At 44.6% G+C, this 21,188-nt stretch overlaps 2 protein-coding genes across 2 annotated transcripts in view; one reads left to right on the forward strand and one right to left on the reverse strand.

Moving 5' to 3' along the window:
• The window catches only part of LOC144604424 (uncharacterized), a 267,429-nt gene that overhangs the window by 76,937 nt on the left and 169,304 nt on the right, over window positions 1-21,188 (reverse strand). The gene's annotated exons all lie outside the window — the stretch shown is intronic.
• The window catches only part of LOC144604420 (transcriptional repressor scratch 1-like), a 40,007-nt gene continuing 26,867 nt past the window's right edge, over window positions 8,049-21,188 (forward strand). The window contains exon 1 of the mRNA XM_078418813.1: window positions 8,049-8,318. Coding sequence (XP_078274939.1) covers window positions 8,162-8,318 — 157 coding nt within the window. The 5' untranslated portion in view covers window positions 8,049-8,161. The remainder of the gene's footprint in view (window positions 8,319-21,188) is intronic.

The following is a 21,188-nucleotide window of genomic DNA, read 5'->3' on the forward strand; positions in this document are numbered from 1 at the left end:
AAGAATCGAGTAACTATGCTTCAGTGGTTGAGGGAATAAATGTTCAGGGTGATGGATGGGTCTCAATCAATGCGCTGCTTTGCCTTGGAGAAAGCAATTCTGGGGAAGGAAAGGAACAAAAAATACGGCAGCAAATTGAATGCAACTGTAGTAGAGTGCTCTTTGACTTCCTAAAACTATCAAAGAGGCCCTTGATACATCACAGTCTAAACCATCCATCCTCCATCACTGATCATATTCTCTTCTCTTGTGAACTTGTCAAGTTACTTTCGAGAGGATGTTTACATCTCTGAGCTCATGTCACATCTTGGCAGCTTGTTCCAGGCAGTGATAGTACTGTGAAAAGAAATACTTCCTTGGATTTAACCCAAGGCTATTCACAGCAACTTTATCTGACCTCCATATAGTCATAGAGTCATAGGGCTTGGAAACAGGTTATTCAGCCCAACGTGCCCACACCGGCCAACATGTCCCATCTACACTAGTCCCACCTGCCAGCATTTGGCCCATATCCTTCTAAATCTATCCTATCCATGTACCTTTCTAAATGTTTCTTAAACATTGCAACAGTACCTGCTTCAACTACCTCCTCCAGCAGCTTGTTCCATACATCCACCACCCTTTGTGTGAAAAAGTTACACCTCAGGTTCATATTAAATCTTCCCCCCCTCACCTTAAACCTATGTCCTCTGGTTCTTGATTCCCCAACTTTGGCCTGGAGACTCCCTGCGTCTATGCGATCTATTCCTCTCATGATTTTGTCCACCTCTATAAGATCATCCTCTTGCACTGGCAGTAATAAAGTCCTAGCCTGCTCAACCTTTCTCTATAGCTCTGGCCCTCGAGTCCTGGCAACATTCTCGTAAATCTCTGCACCCTTTGCAGTTTGACAACATCTTCCCTATAACATGCTGCCAAAAACTGAACGCACTATTTTAAATGTGGCCTCACCAACATCTTATATAACTGCAACATGACCTCCCAACTTCTATACTCAAATTTACCCGTACTTAGTCCATTACCTAGTCTGCCTTGATAATTCCACCCCTTATCCGGTTGCTTCTGAAATGCGGTGGAAGTACCTGCCTCCATCACCTTCTAGGCAGTGTGTTATATTGCATCTTAAATGATAGAGAGTGAGCCGGATGCAGAGATTTGGGGAATGCACACCAGACTGAGGAAGGATTGAAGTTGACTTCCTTGTAAGTCTTCTCTGCACCCTTTCCAGCTTGAGAGTGTGGAACTGGGTGAGTGTAATTGGAGCCAGTGCTGGGAATGTTGGCCTGGTAGAGGATGCTATGACTTTGGTCTTCTTTTGCCAAAGGATTTGGAAGATTTTGTGGAGGGAGTATAGGTGCTACTTCTCCAGTGACAGGAGATGCCTACCGCAGGGACTTGGAACCTCGACAATTCAAGGCAGATTTGACATTGTATGGAAAGCCAAGACGATCAAGAAGCCAGAACGCGGAGGCACAGCGGTAGAGTTGCTGCCTTACAGCACCAGAGACGGGGGTTCAATCCTGACTACAGGTGTTGTCGGTACGGAGCTCGTACATTATCCCTGTTACCATATGGGTTTTCTCTGGGTGCTCCGGTTTCATCCCACATTCCAAAGACATACAGGTTTGTAAGTTATTTGGCTTCGGTAAAAATTATAAATTGTCCGTAGTGTGTGCTAGTGCAATGGGGATCACTAGTCAGCGTGGACTCAGTGTGCTGAAGGGCCTGTTTCTGTGCTGTATTTTTAAACTAAACTAACAGCCATAACTTGAGAAATGTAGAATCCTCTGAAAGTGATAGGGTTGACACCCCAAACATTGTTCAAACTGAAACAGCTCACTAATAAAGAGGGAAGGAGATTGGACTTCATTGCCTTCCTTCACAGTGAGGAATGTGGGGAATCCATTGTGGTGGATGTTTATGTTAACTTTCATGTAGTTGTGTGTCTTGTTCCTTTTTTTTAGTATGGCTGTATGGTCATTTGAATATCACTGTACCTTAATTGGTACACGTGACAATAAAAGACCTTGAAACCTTGAACAAAAGAACTGACTGAAAACATTGTGCTTTCTGCCTAAATGTGTTCAATGGACCTATTTTTATAACCAGCCTGGTTTCAGAAGATGGCAAGAGCTTTGCTGTCTGCAGGAGTGGCACAGTGGTGCAGCAGTAGAGTTGTAAAGTAGCAGTAGAGCCTTACAGCAACCCTACAGAGACCCGGGTACGATCCTGACTGTGGGTGCTGTCTGTACAGAGTTTGTACGTTCTCCCAGTGACCTCATGGGTTTCTCTTGGAGCTCCGGTTTCCTCCCATGCTCCAAAGATGTACAAGTTTGCAGGTTAATTGGCTTCTGTAAAATAATTGTGAATTGTCCCTAGTGTGTAGGATAATGCTAGTGTACGAGGTGATCGCTGGTCGGCGCAGATTTCAGTGGGCCGAATGGCCTGTTTCCACACTGTGTCTAGAAAGTCTAACGGTACAGTAATTAAAGGATGGACAATGTGCCATCACTTCAATGGTTGGTTAAAATCTCTTCTTAAAGAGAAATAGATTTTCAGCTCAGTCCAGTTGTGTACACCAGTGCGCTCAGTTTCACAGTGGTTGCTCTATATTCGCCAATGGAGTGGATAATTTGCTGATGTTTGCAAGAAATTGTAATAGAGAGAAAATCAATAGGTTTCAGGCTGATTCAAAAACATTGGGTGAATGAGACCATGTGCAGACGATGCAATTAAACTAGCCAATGTACATATGGGACCAGAAGGGGTCGAACATCTGTAGAGGTGTCTGTCAGGGACAAGTCTAAGGATTAGTAACACGCTTTCTTAAAGGTACAAATAAGGCACAGAGAAAAAAGCTTTTCACTGCACCTCGCAACATGTGACAATAATAACTAAACTAAACTAAATAATATTTTACACTTTTGGCAAGTATTATCAAGTTTGAATAACAAGTGCTCTAGTTAAGAAAATCTAGCTGTGGGCAGCGCGGTGGCATGTAGAGTTGTTGTCTCCTAGCACCAGAGACTCGGGTTGGACCTTGACTACGGGTGCTGTCTGTACGAAGCTTGTACGTTCTCCCTGTGACATTGAGATTTCCATGAGATGTTCAGGCGGCACATTGGTGCAGCTGGTAGAGCAGCTGGTAGAGCCGCTGCCTCACAGCGGCAGACACCCGGGTTCGATCCTGACCTTGGGTGCTGTCTGTGTGGAGTTTGTGTGATCCAGAGATGTATCATCTCTGCTGGCCCACTATTCTTCCATCAATATCACTCGAAAAAGATTGCCCAGCCATTAGTCGAGTCCGTTCCACCTCTAATGTCTCTCATAGGCTATACATTGACTTCTCATTATCCACATGACCTTATTGTCCTGCACCCACCTCATCTTTCCGATTCCTGCTGGCTACATTAAATGAACACTATCAGGTTACCATAGCAGAATCAAGGTTTGAGGATGCACAGTGGCGCAGCAAGTAGAGCTGCTGCCTTACATTGCCTGAGACCCAGGTTCGATCCTGACCTCAGGTGATGCCAATGTGGAGTTTTCACATTCGCTCTGTGACCACATGGGTTTCCGCTGGGTGCTCCGGTTTCCTCCCGTGTAGGGTTTGTAGGTTAATTGGCCACTGTATATTGCCCCTTGTGTGGATGCAATAGTGGCATAACATAGAATTAGTGTGAAAGGGTGAACAATGATTGACATAGACTTGGTGGGCTGAATGTCCTGCATCCATGCTGTATCTTTCAATCAATCGATCAAAACCCCTTGGTGAAACAGGGGAGGTCTTGCAGGCTTAGGTTTGTGCTCAGGTTTATTATTGTCACATGTACCAAGGCATGGTGAAAAGCTTGTTTCGCATCTTATCCAAATGGATCAGATACACTTTAGTTTAGTTTAGCTTAGAGATACAGAGTGGAAATAGGCCCTTCAGCCCTCCCAGTCCGCACCAACCATTGCTCATCCATTCCCACTAGTTCTACATTATCCCACTTTCTCATCTGCTCCCAACACACGAGGGGCAATTTACAGAGGCCAATTAACCTACAAACTCGCACGTCTTTGGGATGTGGGACAAAACCGAAGTGCCTGGAGGAAGCACACGCAATCACAGGGAGAACATGCAAACTCTGCACAGACAGCACTCGAGGTCAGCATCGAACCTGGATCTCTGGCGCTACGAGGCAGCAACTCCACCAGCTGTGTCACTACGCTGCCCCTCTGGAGAACCTTAGGCTGAAAGGTGATGTGATGGATGAATCTAAAATGCGGGGAAGGCTTAGCACAATGTGGTTTGATCGGTAAATTAAGATGAATAAGGATGGTGGGGTTGGAATAGATCAGATAGATGCACAGAGTCTCTTACCCAGAATAGGGGAATCAAGAACCAGAGGACATAGGTTTAAGGTGAGGGGGTAAAGATTTAATAGGAACCTGAGGGGTAACATTTTCACACAATGGGTGGGTTGGGGGATAGAGGAGGGAGGCGGGGGGGAGAGAGGTAGGTCTTGGGGCTTGAAATTCAGCGTATGAAGAAGAAGGAAGAAAAAAAATAAGGGGGCTGCATTCTGGAAATAATACCATAGCTGAATATTTGTACTTACATCCCTGTAATAGCTATGTGATGGGTCATGCAATAGCAGATAGTGGAGCAATCAGGGAAATGTCTTTTAATGGTGTTCTGGAGGAGATGTAATCTATGTTAGCACCTTTGGTTAGCAGCTGTTAAAAGAATGCCGAGCTGCTGAATATGCTCTGATTTCAGAAATGGTTCCTTTAACAGGTGTTATGTTCTTAATTTACCAATTTATTCAGCGTATTAAGTGTCTGGTTTAGATGTAGAAACAAAGGGTCTCCTGGTTGCACAGATTGAACACTGTTTGGCCTTACACTAAATTGGGTTACAGTACTATGGTGGTTAAGTTACTGGATGAGTAATCAATGGCCCAGACCTTTGATCCTGAGGCACGAGTACAATCTCTAACATAACAGCTGGGGAACTTAAATTCAAGTAATTAAATAAATCAGGAATAAAGAGCCTGCATCAGTATTGGTCGCGATGAAACCACTAGACTTTACTCAAACCCATCTGGTTCATTAATTTTCTTCAGGCCAAGATGTTTGAAAGCGCGCCTCACCAGTCTCAGGAACAGCTTCTTCCCCTCTGTTGACTTTATACTTTAGAGATACAGCTCCTTGGCCCACCGAGTCTGTGCCGATTGGTCATCACCCATTCACACTAGTTCTATCCTTCACTCGAGGGACAATTTACAGAAGCCAATTAGCCGACAGACCTGCACGTCTTTGGAATGTGGGAGGAAACCGAAGCACCCGGAGATAACCCACGCGGTCACGGGGAGAACGTACAAACTCTGTACACACAGCACCCGTAGTCAGGATTGAACCTGGGTCTCTGGCACTGTAAGGCAGCAACTCTAGCACTGCGAAACTGTGCCACCTATTGTGTTATCAGATTCTTGAATGATGTTTCCATAAACTAGGATACTATCCAATTCACCTCTACCCCATTGCGGACTCTTATCTCTGGAACTGATGTGCTACCATGCTCTGAACTATATTCTGAACTCTGTATCTTCCCCTTTGCTGTACCTATTGAACTTGCATTAACGCAACTGATCTCCCGGTGGCCCAGCACTTTAACTCCCCCTCCCATTCCCAGTCTGACCTCTCTGTCATGGGCCTCCTCCAGTGCCATAGTGAGGCCCGCCGGAAATTGGAGGAGCAGCACCTCATATTTCGCCTGGGCAGTTTGCAGCCCGGTGGTATGAACGTCGACTTCTCCAACTTCAGATAGCTCCTCTGTCCCTCCCTTCCCCTACTCCTTCCCAGATCTCCCTCTATCTTCCTGTCTCCACCTATATCCTTCCTTTGTCCCACCCCCGACATCAGTCTGAGGAAGGGTCTCGACCCGAAGCGTCACCCATTCCTTCTCTCCCGAGATGCTGCCTGACCTGCTGAGTTACTCCAGCATTTTGTGAATAAACCTATTGAACTTGAGTTTGACTTGATTGTAGTTATGTATGGGTAGTATGCAAAACAAAGCTTTCCGCTGGACATGACAACAATAAACCTAAATCCAAACCTAATCCAAAATCTGACATCCTTACTTAGTCTGTAAATGACTCCCAACCAGTTAAATTGCCCTCTGATTTGACCTTGCAAGTTCTGAGGGCTACGAGCAATGGATTATAACTGCTGGTTTTACCACCGCCATCCACAGGCCAAGTATTAATGCATAAAACCTTTCACACCTAAAAACAATAGGTGTGACACAATGCTATATTTGTTGAGTTTAGTTTATTGTCACGTGTATCAAGGTACAGTGAAAAGCTTTCTTGTGCGCTATCCAATCAGCGGAAAGACTATACATGATTACAATCAAGGTGTATCATTATACAGATACAGGATAAAGGGATTAACATTTAGTGCAAGATACCCAAAATGAATTTTTACTCAAAATGAGTTTTCATACAAACTATGTTGCTCTTTTTACACTGTGTCCTGTTGAGTATGAGGGAGCAAAATCCTGAATTCAGTTGGGTGAACAACAGGCTAAAATGTCTCCAATAACCCTGGCTGGCTGGAGCAAGGTTTTCAGAGCAATATCCTCTGGGACTGGCCGGGGTGGCCTTTGTAAACAGGTGGTCTATTGATACAGATTTGAGACTAATTGTTTGGTGTGTCATTAAATTGACAGCAAGACCACTGATCTTTTCAACCAGCGAATCCCGCATGACCTCATTAGATCTGGGAGGGTTAGATTTCTTTTTCTTTTCTTACTTTTTTTTTGTCCTCTTGTGCAACTGTTCATTCTTTTCATTGAAGAAGCAGGGCCGGCGATAAAGTGGCACCTTCCGATGTCTGACCCATGAGGCCCATTATTCATTGATGCTGGATGCTTCGGTGAGAACAACGCTAGCAGGCTGTGTGATAGCAAAGGACGTCATGGCTGACCCACAAATCTCTCCCCATCAAACATCCATTGACCCAGACTTCCAACAGGGGTCAATATGTTGAAGGGGGGGTGGGGGTGGGATCTCAAAGCTAATTTTCGTCCTTTGAACTGAGGGCGGCGAGACCAGTTGCAAGAGCCCCAGCTGTTCGGAGCTGAGATCTGCTAATTTAGCACAGACTAAGGGCCAGGTCTGGACTTCTATCCCTAAAGATGCCGGTAAATTTGTTCTCACCTCACAGCCATCTGAGCAGGAAGCTTTAAATCTTGCAGGGTTTTACTAAATACTATGCACCCTGGTGGAACGATTTTTGCTTTATTTCATGCACCCCTCTATCTTTCGGTGCCTGATATAATCCTACAGGACAGTTTAAAATCCTAGGGGGAAACGTTGTTACCATATCAGACAACACATTAATAATTAATTGTGATTATTAATTATGTTTACAGCTCTCAAAAATTAATGCGAGGCTCTTTTAATCGGCAGTTCTTCGAAACGACGTTGTTTTGTGTTGACTACCCAAAGTGCAAATTTATTCACCGAAGACTTTTTTTTTGTAAAGCAAAAAGTGCAAAGAAAAGATACTCGCGTTGAAGATGTGTTGGGAACAAGGCATACACACACACACACACACACACAACGTGTGGCACATTACGCACGAGGAAGGGACAGGGAAATCTTTTAATCCACAACTCAGCCGGAAATATATATTTTTAAGTGCACATTTTTTTTGTTGTTGCAATTTTGGGATTCTCCTTTCAACCGCCAAGCGGTGTTGCACAAGGACTATTTTTTTTCTCCATAAAGCGCACTTGTCTGATTGTGTGTGTGTGTGTGTGTGTGTGTAACGCGTAGACCGCTCGGTTGTAATTTGATGTGCGTCTCTGGAGATATTTGATGGATTAAAGTTCAGTAATTCCATTTCCGTGGACCACCTGATTTCGAAGGCTGCACTCCATATAAATGCTGTGTGGTTGCTGATCTCAGCTTCTCTTGACAACCCCTCCTCCTCTCTCCCTCCCTCCCTCCCTCCTCCCCTGCAGACTGCCTCAGTAACATCACAGAGGAGCTGTCCTAGTGCTGAATCCAGAACAAGGAATAACACTGACGAGGGTTTTTCGAACATCATTTTGGATTTTATTTTTTGTTTTTTGTTTTTTTTAAATAATTTCCAATATATTTTAAAAATGCCTCGATCTTTCCTCGTTAAGAAGGTGAAATTAAATCATTTCCACTCATCCTCTGCAGTCTCAGCCTCGGAACATCACATTGATAACGCGTATGCACTAACCAAGTCTATCACCGACTCTGTAGAGAGCTTCGGGCTCCGGGTCACTGAGAACGGTGAGTTTCACTGATCAATTTGATATTTTTATGCATTGAAACAACATGCATTAAATGCACGCTCCCTGAATTCTCCTCTGTGTTAACCTTGTATGTGCAGGCAAATTTTTTTTTAAAAATCTCTTTATCCTCTCCCGCCGTTCTCTGTACCTTACATAATGCAATATGCCACGCTATCAGGACAGAGAAGGATTCTTCCTTCTGCACAATAATAACTCTTGTTTGGGCGTCGAAACTTGTGCAGCAAAGAGTTGTAACGGTGGAGAGAAGGGGTGCGGGGATCACGGGCTGTTTTGTGTGTATGTGTGTGCGTTTTTTTTGACACGGGACCAGGGCAGGTTAGCGGCCGGAGTCCTCCGCCTCTGATCAATCGTGTAGATCAGTCAGAAAGTTGTGGCTCCTTCAGTCATTGCCATTGTCAACAATATGACCCGCCGCGAGTGCGTTCTCTCTCCGCTAGACAAAGGGGCAGCGGTTCCCTTTAAATTTAGGTGAGGCACGGTCGTGTTTGCTGACTCTTAGCATTTAATGCATGCTCATATGTGAATATTTTGCTTGATGAAGGCAATGCCCAGGCATTTCACAGCCCAGGCGTAACAATTGCGTTTGCAACCTTTAAAAAAAAAAAAATCTAAAATATTTAAAACAAATTGGAATTCACCAATGAGGATTTTTTTTCAGCGCCGGTATCTCTGTTATGTGAACAATGATTTATATTAATATTACATTTGAACCGCACAGTTCCCACCTCTCTCGTCTCTATTGGTGCAAACTCCCAACGCATTTGTGGTTCTCCAGGAAGCGAAATACTTTCAAAGGAATTTAAACCATGACACGGGTTTAATTCAACTGTAGATTGGGTCCCTGAATCAGATTTTAGAGTCGTAGAGTCGCACAGCTCGGAAATAGGCCCTGCGGTCCAACCTGCCCATGCCGTCCAAGGTGCCCCATCTACGCTAATCTCACCTGCCCGCGTTTGCCCCATATCCCTCTAAACAGGTTGAACAGGCTAGGACTCTATTCCTTGGAGCGCATGATGATGAGGTGTACAAAATAGAGGTGTACAAAATCACGAGAGGAATAGATCGGGTAGAGGCACAGAAATACTTGCTCAGAGTAGGGGAATCAAGAACTGGAGGACATAGCTTACGAGGAACCGGAGTGGTAGCTTTTTCACACAAAGGGCGGTGGGTGTATGGAACCAGTTGCCGGAGGAGATAGTTGAGGCCGGTACTATCGCAACATTTAAGAAACATTTAGACAGGTACATGGATAGGACAGGATGAGAGGGAAATGGGTCAAACGCAGGCAGGAGGGATTAATGGAGATGGGACATGTTGCCCAGTGTGGGCAAGTTGGGCCGAACATCCTATTTCCACGCTGTATGACTCTATGACAATGACTATATCCATGTAGATCAAGAACAAGTTATTGTTTAAGCAGCTTAAAGAATCTTCAATATTTACTTCCTCATTTTTTTCCTCCCCAATTTCTTCAATGGTTATTAATGGTTTACTCTGTCAATCGATTAACCTAAGATGTAACTATTCGTACCATTGTCATTGAATTGGTATGCCTGAGGGAAAATCACAGGATTTATTGGTGTGTTTGACATTCACTCTCCCCTCTCCCCCCCCCCCACCCAAACCTTCCATACTTTGATTCCCACTTCCCTAAGGAAGCAACACCAGCCTTTTCTCTAATCATTACTTTCCTGGACATTTTAGGTGAGATCGGGTTATACTTTCTTATTGCCTTGGAGTCCAATCAGTCTATTGAGTCTATGCCTATTCTCAGAACACAAACAATCCCATTCAGACACAAAATGCTGGAATAACTGGTCTCGACCTGAAACATCACCTATCCATGTTCTCCAGAGGTGCTGCCTCACTGCTGAGTTATTCAAGCACTTTGTGTCCTTTTGTATATTAATCAACATCTGCAATTCCCTGTTTCTACCCTAATCAATCTAATTTCCCTATCTAGCTCACCCCAAAGAGTATAGAAGTTGGGAGGCCACCTTACAGTTGTATAAGGCATTAGTGAAGCCATAGTTAGAGAATTGTGCACTGTTTTGTCTAGCTTGTTATAGGAAAGATGTTAAACTGGAAAGGGTGCAGAGAAGATTTATGAGGATGTTGCCAGGACTCAACGGCTGGAGCTTTCGGTAGAGGTTGAGCAGACTAGGATTTTTATTTCTTGTAGCACAGGAATCTTATGGAGGTGGATTAGACAATGAGGAATGGGTAGTGTAAATGCACAAAGCCTTTTACCCAGAGTAGGAGAATTGAGAACCAGAGGACATAGGATGGTGAGGAGGGAAAGATTCAATTTTTTACACAAAGGATGGTAGATATATAGAACGAGCTGCCAGAGACGATAGTTGAGGCAGGTAACATCATGATATTAAAAAAAACATTTGGACATATTCATGGATAGGACAGGTTTAGAGAGATAAGACCAAACTCAGATGGGTGAACAAGGTCAAGATGGGGCATCTTGGTTGACATGGGCCTGTTTGCACGCTGCGTAGCTCTATGACTATAATTCTACATCAGGATTGAACTTGGGATGCTGCAGATGCATGTTTGCAGCATCCACGTCATCTGTTGCACCATGCTGCAATACTCATCACTCCTTGACAAAGCCATGTGCATCCTATTAGCTCAGGAAGTGAGAAACTGGAAGAGTTGTGATGCTTGGGATGTGAGCGTCAGCACACACTGTCCAGACCTCCACAGGCTCCTGTACTCTCTCCTGGAAAATCAGTCTTAATATTTGCCCTCTTGACCCCGAGCTTCTAGTCACATGTCTTGCTTTTAGCCACATGTCCTGGTACTCTCCAATGTGTATCAGTGAACTGTCGGCATGCATCACGGCTTGGTTTGCGAACATTTCTTTTCCCCAAGAGCACAAGAAATTGCAGAGAGTTGCAGATGTAGCCCAGTCCATCACACAATCCAGACTTCCCACCATTTGCTCTATCTACATTTCATGCTGCCTCGGAAAAGCAACCAACACAATCAAAGACTTGTCCCAGCAGGGTCATTCTTTATTCTCCTTGCTCATGAATGGCAAAAGGTACAGAAGCTTGAAAGCACACACCACCAGACTCAGGAACAGCTTCTTGCCCTCTGTGAACAGCTTCTGAATGGTACTTCCATAAGCTAGGGTACTGTGAGATAGGGTTCACCTTTATTTAGAAGGATGAGAGGGGATCTTATCGAAACGTATAAGATTATTAAGGGGTTGGACACGTTAGAGGCAGGAAACATGTTCCCAATGTTGGGGGAATCCAGAACCAGGGGCCACAGTTTAAGAATAAGGGGTAGGCCATTTAGAACAGAGATGAGGAAAAACTTTTTCAGTCAGAGAGTTGTGAATCTGTGGAATTCTCTGCCTCAGAGGGCAGTGGAGGCCAATTCTCTGAATACATTCAAGAGAGAGCTAGATAGAGCTCTTAAGGATAGCGGAGTCAGGGGGTATGGGGAGAAAGCAGGAACGGGGTACTGATTGAGAATGATCAGCCATGATCACATTGAATGGCGGTGCTGGCTCGAAGGGCCGAATGGCCTACTCCTGCACCTATTGTCTATTGTCTATTCATCCCATTGTGGACATTGGACTTTGTCTATGGGACAGATGTGCTCAAATGCTGAGAACTATATTCTGCACTCTTTGCTCTACCTATTGACTTGATTGTATCTATGTATGGTGCATCTGATCTGGCAGGATAGCATACAAAACAAAACCTTTCACTGTACTTCAGTACATGACACTAGTAAGCCTAAACCTGAACCTAAATTTTACACAGCAATTCCTTTAGTGAAGCATCTATTTTAGGAAAGGTTTAGAGGGATATTGGCCAAACGCGGGTAGGTGTGACTAGAGTAGGTGGGGCATCTTGGTCAGCATGGGTAAGATGGCCCGCACTGTATGATTCTATGAACATCTGGGCATTTTTCTGTGTAGAAGGTGCCAGGTTGTAGAAGGTGCCACGTTTTCTGTGTAGAAGGCTCATTGTTGTCGTTGTCACTGAGCCTGTGGATCTCAGTGTGAAATCCCAGTCAGTGGGGAACCAGCCACAACTGTTGGCTCCCATTCACTTAATGGAGATGGATAAAATAATTCATGGTTCCTGTTGACTTGTTGCCTCGCGATGAGAAGTGTGGGAAACTTGGGTGAATATTGACCGTGACTCCTGGCCATTGACACAAAGGGAGTCAGTACAGGTTAGTACAAGTGTCAGGGGTTATGGGGCGAATGCAGGAGAATGGGGTTAGAGGAAAAGATAGACCAGCCTTGATTGAATGGCGGAGTAGACCTGATGGGCCAAATGGCCTAATGCTGCTCCTAGAAGTTATGAACGTATGCAGTAAAATGTGGCCATCGTTCAAAATGGCTCATAACTAACCATCTGAATGATAGTTTATACCGAAGATGGACAGAAAATGCTGGAGTAACTCAGCGGGTCAGGCAGCATCTCTGGAGAAAAGGAATAGGTGATGTTTCGGGTTGGAATCCTTCTTCAGATGGATTCTTGAGTCCGAATAAGTGTTCCGACCTGAAATGTCACCTATACCTGTTCTCCAGAGATGCTGCCTGACCTGCTAAGTTACTCCAGGATTTTCTGCCTATTTTCTGTATAAATCAGCATTTGCAGTTCCTTCCTACAGTGACCTTCAGACCTATTTGATACCCAAGATAGACACAAAAAGCTGGAGTAACTCAGCGGGTCAGACAGCATCTCTGGAGAAAAGGAATAGGTGATGTTTCGGGTCGAGACCCTTCTTCAGACTGATACCCAACCCTTATTCCTTGTTCTGCCCATTACATAGCTGAACTTAACATACACAAAACCTACATGAGCAATTCAGTATTAATCCCTTGCTCCTCAGTGCACACACCAACAATGGCCCCTTTCCTTACCCCCATCTGCTAAACAACACGAACATGGTGGGTGTTGTAAATTTTTTATGATTTGCAAACTGTACTATGGGGATTAATGATTCTGAGTGATTGTGTCATAGACCCCTTGGTGAATTCCACTCTTTGCACCACCCACCAGTCTCCACATCCACACATAAGCTCTGCAAATTAGAATCCCGGCTGTACCTATGCAACCCATCCACAAGGGGGGGGGGGGGGAGGGGGAGGAGGGGCAGGGAGATGGGGGATGGGGGTGGGGGTGGGGGGGAGGAGGAGAAGACCGGAGAACAAAAGAAGAGCAGAACTGGAACAATATAATCGAGCTTTCAACTTTGATTTGCTCCTATTGATTTGGACAACAAAACAAAAAACCAGGATGGTTCTTTGCAGACTGCTTGAGGTAACCTGTGGCCTTGTGGAAGCCGATAACTGTGACACAAAGCAGGATGCTATAGATAGTTGCTTTAGTTGTGATGTGTAATTACGCTGTACAAGGCAGTGTGGATGCTGCTTTACCCTCTGGAATGTAACGTTTATGACGCAGCATAACAGGATGGGGTGAGGTTTTCCAGTTACATAGGCTGTTTGGCATACCTTTTGTGCTGTTTTATTCTGCTCTCACTCAACCTTCAGCTATTATTTCTGCTCTTATTGTTCATGGTTCTATTATATTCATTCACCAAGGCCCCATTTGAACTGTAAGGATAACAATAAAAAGTCTTCATTCTCCCCCGTCTCTTATTCATTTTGAATGTGTAGTCCATTACAGAGTGATCGCAGTGCACACAAGACCGACAGCATGAATCCCCCACTCCTCGACACACACCCCATAATAGCCCCTTCCATTACCAACACCTTTTAAGCAGCAGTGACAGAATGGCTATTGTACATTTTCTGCGATAATTCAGCAGCTCGTTATTCAATAAACGGTCAGAGTGGAGCTATCCAACATACTTTCTACCAGAGCCCTCTTGTTAATATAATGATGCATGCAGCAAATTCATAATCTGGTCTCCGTATTTCTAAAAACATATTTGACATACAGGTGGGTTGAAGGGCACGAACAAGCGACTGGGAGAAGCAGTGAAATGTGCTTTCCAATAATCATCAAAATTGACAAGGAGTTTGAGGACATTTAAAGTCCTGCGCACAATATATTCTTTTGAGTTTGAGTTTAGTTTATTGTCATGTGCACCAAGGTACAGTGTAAAGCTTTTGTTGCATGCTAATCAGCCAGCGGACAGACAATACATGATTACAATCCAGCCGTCCACAGCGTGCAGATACATGATAAAGGGAATAACGTGAGTAATGCTTAGTGCAAGATAAAGTCCAGTGAAGTCCGATCAAAGATCATCCGAGGGTCTCCAATGAGGTAGATAGTAGCTCAGGACTGCTCTCTCGTTGTTGGTAGGATGGTTCAGTTGCTTGATAACAACTGGGAAGAAACTGTCCCTGAATCTTGAGGTGTGCGTTTTCAAACTTCTATGCCTTTTACCCGATGGGAGATGGGAGAAGAGGGAGTTTTAAAGCAGTGCCTTTTTCATCCATGGCCCAAAATTGATCAAACATTTGGACCTGTAGCCCATATTTAAAAACAGAGTCAGAGAGTCATACATTGCGGAAAAAGGCCCCTTCGGCCCTACCTGCCCACGCCGACCAACATGCCCCATTTACACTAGCTCTGCCTGCCTGTGTTTGGCCCATATCCCTCAAAACCTATACTATTCATGTACCTGCCTAAATCCTTCTTAAACGTTGTGATATTACCTGGCTCAACTACCTCCTCCGGCAGCTTGTTGTAGCTACCCCCCACCCTTTGTATCAAAAAGTTATCCAATGGGTTCCTATTAAGTCTTTCCCCCTTCATCTTAAACCTACTTCCTCTGGTTCTCGATTCCCCTACTCTGGACAAAAAGCTCTGCGTCTACCCGATCTATTCCTCTCATGATTTTGTGCACATCTACAGAAATAACCCCTCATCCTCCTGCGCTCCAAGGAATAAAGTCCTAGCCTGCTCAACCTCTCCCTATAGCTTAGGCCCACAAGTCCTGGCAACATCCTCGTAAATCCTCTCAGCACTCTTTCCAGCTTAACAACATCTTTCCTATAACATGGTGGCCAAAACAAGATAGCATGATCGATGAATTGATAATTCTATCAAAATGATTCGAGCTTTCAAAACATTTCATTTTGGCTTTTACTGATTATTAATCACAAAATTAAAGTATTAAATTAAATTCAAATTAAATCATAGTCATAGATCACGGAATTAGGCCCTTCGGCCCAACTTGTCCGAGCCTGCCAAGATGTCCCATCATCGAAAACAATATTAAAGGATGAAATGAAATTCAAATCCAAATTTTTGGAAACCCTCAAATCCCAGTTTTAATCCCAAATTTGGGCCATGGCTTGTGTTTGGGAACCAGCAATTAAAGGAATTTACTCCTTTACATCGGTGAGACCGAATGTAGTCTAGGCGACCATTTCGCAAAAAAACTCGCATCCAGTCCACTGAGGCCTGCTGGATCACCTAGTTGCTAACCAATTGAACTCCCCTTCTCAGTCCCACACTGACCTTCCTGCCCTGGGCCTCCTCCATTGCCAGAGCGAGGCCATACGCAAACCGGAGGAACAACACCCATGCCTTGGGTAGTCTACAATCCAATGGTATGAACGTTGAATTCTCTAATTATAGGAAACTTACCTACAAAATCCCCATCACCCCCCCCCCCATTTTCATCTACCTATTTATTTGTTTACGTTCCCTTTCTCTTCCATGTGTCCCAGCTAAATTTGCACCCTGTCCCCTTCCACCCATATTCCTTCCTCTGGCTTCACAATTCTCACCTCTTTTATCCTTTTTTCACACTTTTTGTCTTTTCATCCTTGGCTTTAGTCTAGCCATCTGACTATCAAACCCTCCCCCCCCCCCCCCCCCACCTGTATCCACCTATCACTCTCCAGCGGTCCTGCCCCCACTGCTCTTCCAGCTTTCTCCCTCACCTCCCACAACCACAATCAGTCTGAAGAAGGATCACGACTCATAATGTCATCTATCCATGTTCTCTAGAGATGCTGCCTGACCCGCTGAGTTACCCCAGCACTTTGTCTGTATTCGTATAAGCCAGCATCTGCTGTCCCTTGTTTCTCCTTTCTCCTGTGGGTTCTGTATAAATGATACATTCTTGGTTTGTCATCTAATCAGGCTGTGCCTGACCTCTGAGGTGCATGTAAAAGATGCGACGTCACCATTGTTAGAAGCTGTGCATTTCTGCATGCAGCATAAATGTTATATAGGATAACACAAAGAAGGAACGTGTGCCTGTGTGTCTATGTGTCTGTCAGCAGGTGGGAAACCTAGTGAAAGTCAGCACAAATTGTAATGACAGTGACTTGATGCCAACACGCACAGAAAATGAGTTCATAGTGTACAGTCCACTGTAATATGCTTTAGAACTCTTGTTAAAACTGTTGCTTACAGTGCCAGAGACCCGGGTTTAATCCCAACAATACCCGATCTATTCCTCTCATGATTTTGTACACCACTATAAGATCACCCCTCAACCTCCTGCGCTCCAAGGAGTAAAGTCCGAGCCTGCTCAACCTCTCCCTATAGCTCAGGCCCTTGAATCATGGCAACATCCTCGTAAAGCTTGAATTTTGTTTGAACATATTTTGTTTTGTGACATTTCTGAGTTCAGGACATTCCACAGAGATTAGCAGGCAATGAGGTTTTTAGGAAGTGGAGTCCTGTTGAAATATATGAAACGTGGCAGCCAATTTGTGCACTGCAAGGATCTGTGACAATAATTACTCTTTTGTTTAGTGATGTTTGTTGTGAGCATGGACATGTGCAGAGTTCCAAACAGGCATGAACCCCTCTAATAATCATTAAACACGAAAAAGTTTAGTTTAGCTTAGTTTAGTTTAATTTATTATTGTCACATGTACCAAGGTACAGTGAAAAGCTTTTGTTTGCATGCTATCCAGTCAGAGAAAAGACTATCCATGAATGATTTTGAGCTTTATTTGGGCAGCACAGTGGCTGCCTTACAGTACCAAGACCCAGGTTTGATCCTGACTATGGGTGCTGTCTGTACAGAATTTGTATGTTCTCCCTGTGACCGTGTTTACTCCGGGTGTTCCGGTTTCCTCCCACATCCCAAAGGCATGTGGGTTTGTAGGTTACTTGGCTTCTGGTGTGTAGGGAGAGGATGAGAAAGTAGGATGACATAGGACTAGCATGAACAGGTGATCGATGGTTGGCATGGTCTTGGTGGGGCAAATGGCCTATTTTCACGCTGTATCTTTTAATCAATCAATCAACATAGGTTTATTTCACAATAAACTAGTAGATACATAACATGATGACCAATACCAGATTAAAAAGAGCACTTCTGTGCCAACGACCCATAATTATCACCACTACTCAAATTTATTTATTGTTAATTTTGCTCAATTTTAATCCCCATCCCCCCACAATCTCACTGTTGATTGAACATTGCACTGAACTGAACTATGGTACTATAAAATCTGATACAATAAGCTGTATCTATGTGATGATGTAGCAGATTTATTTAGAGTTTAGAGATACAGTTAATTGAAAGATATAGTTTCCATTTATAAATCACGTTATTTCCCGCTTTCCTTATAATATTAATTAAATGATTGATTGAAGGATACAGCATTGAAACATGCCCTTCGGCCCACTGAGTCCATGCCAGCCATTGATCACCCGTACATTAGTTCTATGTTATCCCACATGCATCCTACACACTAGCGGCAATTCTCAGAGGGTCAATTAACCAACAAACCCGCACGCCTTTGGGATGTGGGAGGAAACTGGAGTATCCGGAGAAAAGCCACCATGCCGCCCTGAGTTCCTTTGGACTCTGCAACCGCACAAGATGCGGCATTAGCACACTTGCATCCGTGTCAACACAGCAAACGTGAACATAAACTGGATTCAATGTCATTGTCTAAATACCTTTGGCAAAGTTCCCAGGTTACTTGGAAAGGTATTTCAGTGGCTTATTGATCTCTCTGCTATGAATTACCATTATCAAATAATCAATGTTTAGTTATTTTTTTCCTCTGTGGCTGCCTGACACAGTAAAATTTGTTTTCTTTGGCCTTATGACATTAAGGTCACCTCTTGCTGTCTTCATGCTGCAGTCCTTCCTCACTGGACCCAAACCCCCACCACCCCAAAACAAAGTGACATTGTGTTCCTTCAGACTGCAAGACTATAAGATGTAGGAGCAGAGATAGGCCATTCAGCCCATCGAGTCCAGTCCTTCATTCAACCATCTTTGTATCCTTGACTGGGTTAACTCGTGACCTCTGTTGCACTGAGGAAGACATTCCTACTTTTCCAGCCTCGTGGTCAGTATGGGTCATGGTCATTGAGTCATACAGTGCAGAAATAGACCACTTGGCCCAACTCGTCCTTGCCAACCAAGATGCCACTTCTCAGATAGTCTCATTAGCCAGCATTTGGTCCACATCCCTCTAAACCTTTCTTATCTATAAAGGTCTCTCATCCTTGGGACCATCCTGGCAATTGTGCTTCTGATCATTCAGCCAATCCTTTCACCACTTTGCAATCAACAAACTTTCAAAAGCAACAGGAGCAGCAGAGTGGTGCAGCGGTAGAGTTGCTGCCTCCCAGTGCCAGAGACCTGGGACCGATCCTGATTACGGGTGCTGACTCTACGGAGTTTGCATGTTCTGCCTGTGACCGCACAGGTTTTCTCCGGGTGCTCCGGTTTCCTCCCACATTCCAAAGACATGCAGGTTTGTAGGTTAATTGTCTTTGGTAAAATTGTAAATTGTCCCTGGTGTGTAGAATAGTGCTAGCGTATGAGGTGATCACTGGTTGGCACGGACTCGGTGGACTGAAGGGTCTGTATATCTAAAGTCTTAGGAACAGGCTCCCTATGGAGCTGGTAGGAGCTGATAGTGTTGATTCATTCAATTGCAAATTAGGGGGGTTTCTGTAATATCTTGAGATGCATTTGGTGAGTAATTTGAACAGAATGTGTGATAAATGTTGTGCGGCGTGAAATGGTTTCCAGACATCCCCATCACATGCATCCCAGTGTTAATTAGTTTAGAATCATCGAGTCATACAGCATGGAAACAGGCCCTTCGGCCCAACTTGCTCACACCGACCAACATGTCCCATCTACTCTGGTCCCATCTGCCTGCATTTGGCCCATATCCCTCTAAACCTATCCTATCCATGTACCGATCCAAATGTTTTTTAAACATTGTGACAGTGCCTGCCTTATCTGCCTCCTCTGGCAGCTTGTTCCATACTCCAACCACACTTCGTGTAAAAACGTTTTCCATCAGGTCCTACTAAATCTTAAACCCTCACCTTAAACCCATGTCCTCTGGTTCTTGATCCCCCTACTCTGGGTAAAAGACAGCATTTACCCCATCTATCCCTCTCATGATCTTATAAACCTCTGTAAGATCGCCCCGCATCCTCCTGTGAATAGAGTCCTCGCCTGCTCAACCGCTCCCCATAGCTCAGGTCCTCGAGTCCTGGCAACATCCTCGTAAATCTTCTCTGCACCTTTTACAGCTTAACAGAGATAGAGATACAGCAATGAAGGAAGCCCTACAGACCAAAAGGTCCACGCCGACAATCGATCACCTATCCATACCAGTTCTATGGTATACCACTCTCGTAACCACTCCCCACATACTCGGGGCAATTTCCAGAGGGCACACTAGCCTACTAACTTGCAAGTCTTTGGGATTTGAGAGGAAACCAGAGTACCCACAGGGAGAACATGCAAAATCCACACAGGTAGCACCTGAGGTTAGGATTGAACATTGATGTTTGACACTGTGAAGCAGCAGCTCGACCTGCTCTTCCTTGTGTTGGTCTCTTGTTAGTTAGTTCGTTTATTACTGTCACGTGGACCGAGATACAGTGGAAATCTTGTTGTTCATGCTGTCCAAGTAAATCATAATATATATAGTACATTAGATTTCTGGAATATCACGCAGAAAGTGGCCACGTTCCAGCGCCATCTTGTAGCATCCAAGTCTCTGAAAAGTCCGATCTTGGCCCAAGGAGATGTCCAATTTATTATATTCTCGCTTTAAGGCTCGATGTCCTGGTGGCACTGGATCGATGAAGTAGGGGTCGGCCTGGCCCAGTGCGATGCCGACTGCTCCTACAACATAGAACAGTGGAGCACTGCAACATGCCCTTCTGCCCACAATGTTTGTGCCGAACATGATGCCAAGTTAGACTAATCTCATCTGCCTGCACATGTTCCATATCCCTCTATTCGCTGCACTTCCATGTGCCTGTCCAAAAAACACCACTATCACATCGGCCTCCACCACCACCCCTAGCAGAATGTCCAAGGCCCCCACCATCTACAGCTTCATGAATCCCCAACCTCAATCCTGAGTGCTGTCTCTTTCCCCCTCTGTCCACTCTTTGGTTGCGTTCTTTCTGATTATTGGTTTATCACCCAGTCAGACCCCCAACCTGTATTGACTATGGGCGGCACAATGGCAAAGCGGTAGAGCTGCTGTTTTACAGCGATCTTGACCTCGGGTGCTGTCTGCACAGAGTTAGTACATTGCCTTTGTGATCGCATGGGATTCCTCCAGGTGCTCCAGTTACCTCTCATGTCGCAATGACGTACAGGTGTATAGGTTACCTGGCTTCTGTAAATTCACCCTCGTGTGTAGGGAGGGATGGGAAAGTGGGATAACATAGAACTCGTGAGAACAGGTGATTGATGGTCAGTGCAGACTCGGTGGGGTGACTAACCTGTTTTCCTCACTGTATCTCTAAACTAAACTAAGAAAATGTGGATGGCTCGATGGTAATCATGTATAGTCTTTCCACTGATGGTTGGCATGAAACAAAAGCTTTCCTCTGCACCTCGGTACACGTGACAATAA

The sequence above is a fragment of the Rhinoraja longicauda genome, chromosome 22 (assembly GCF_053455715.1).
Source record: "Rhinoraja longicauda isolate Sanriku21f chromosome 22, sRhiLon1.1, whole genome shotgun sequence".
In the NCBI taxonomy this organism is placed as follows: Eukaryota; Metazoa; Chordata; class Chondrichthyes; order Rajiformes; family Arhynchobatidae; genus Rhinoraja; species Rhinoraja longicauda.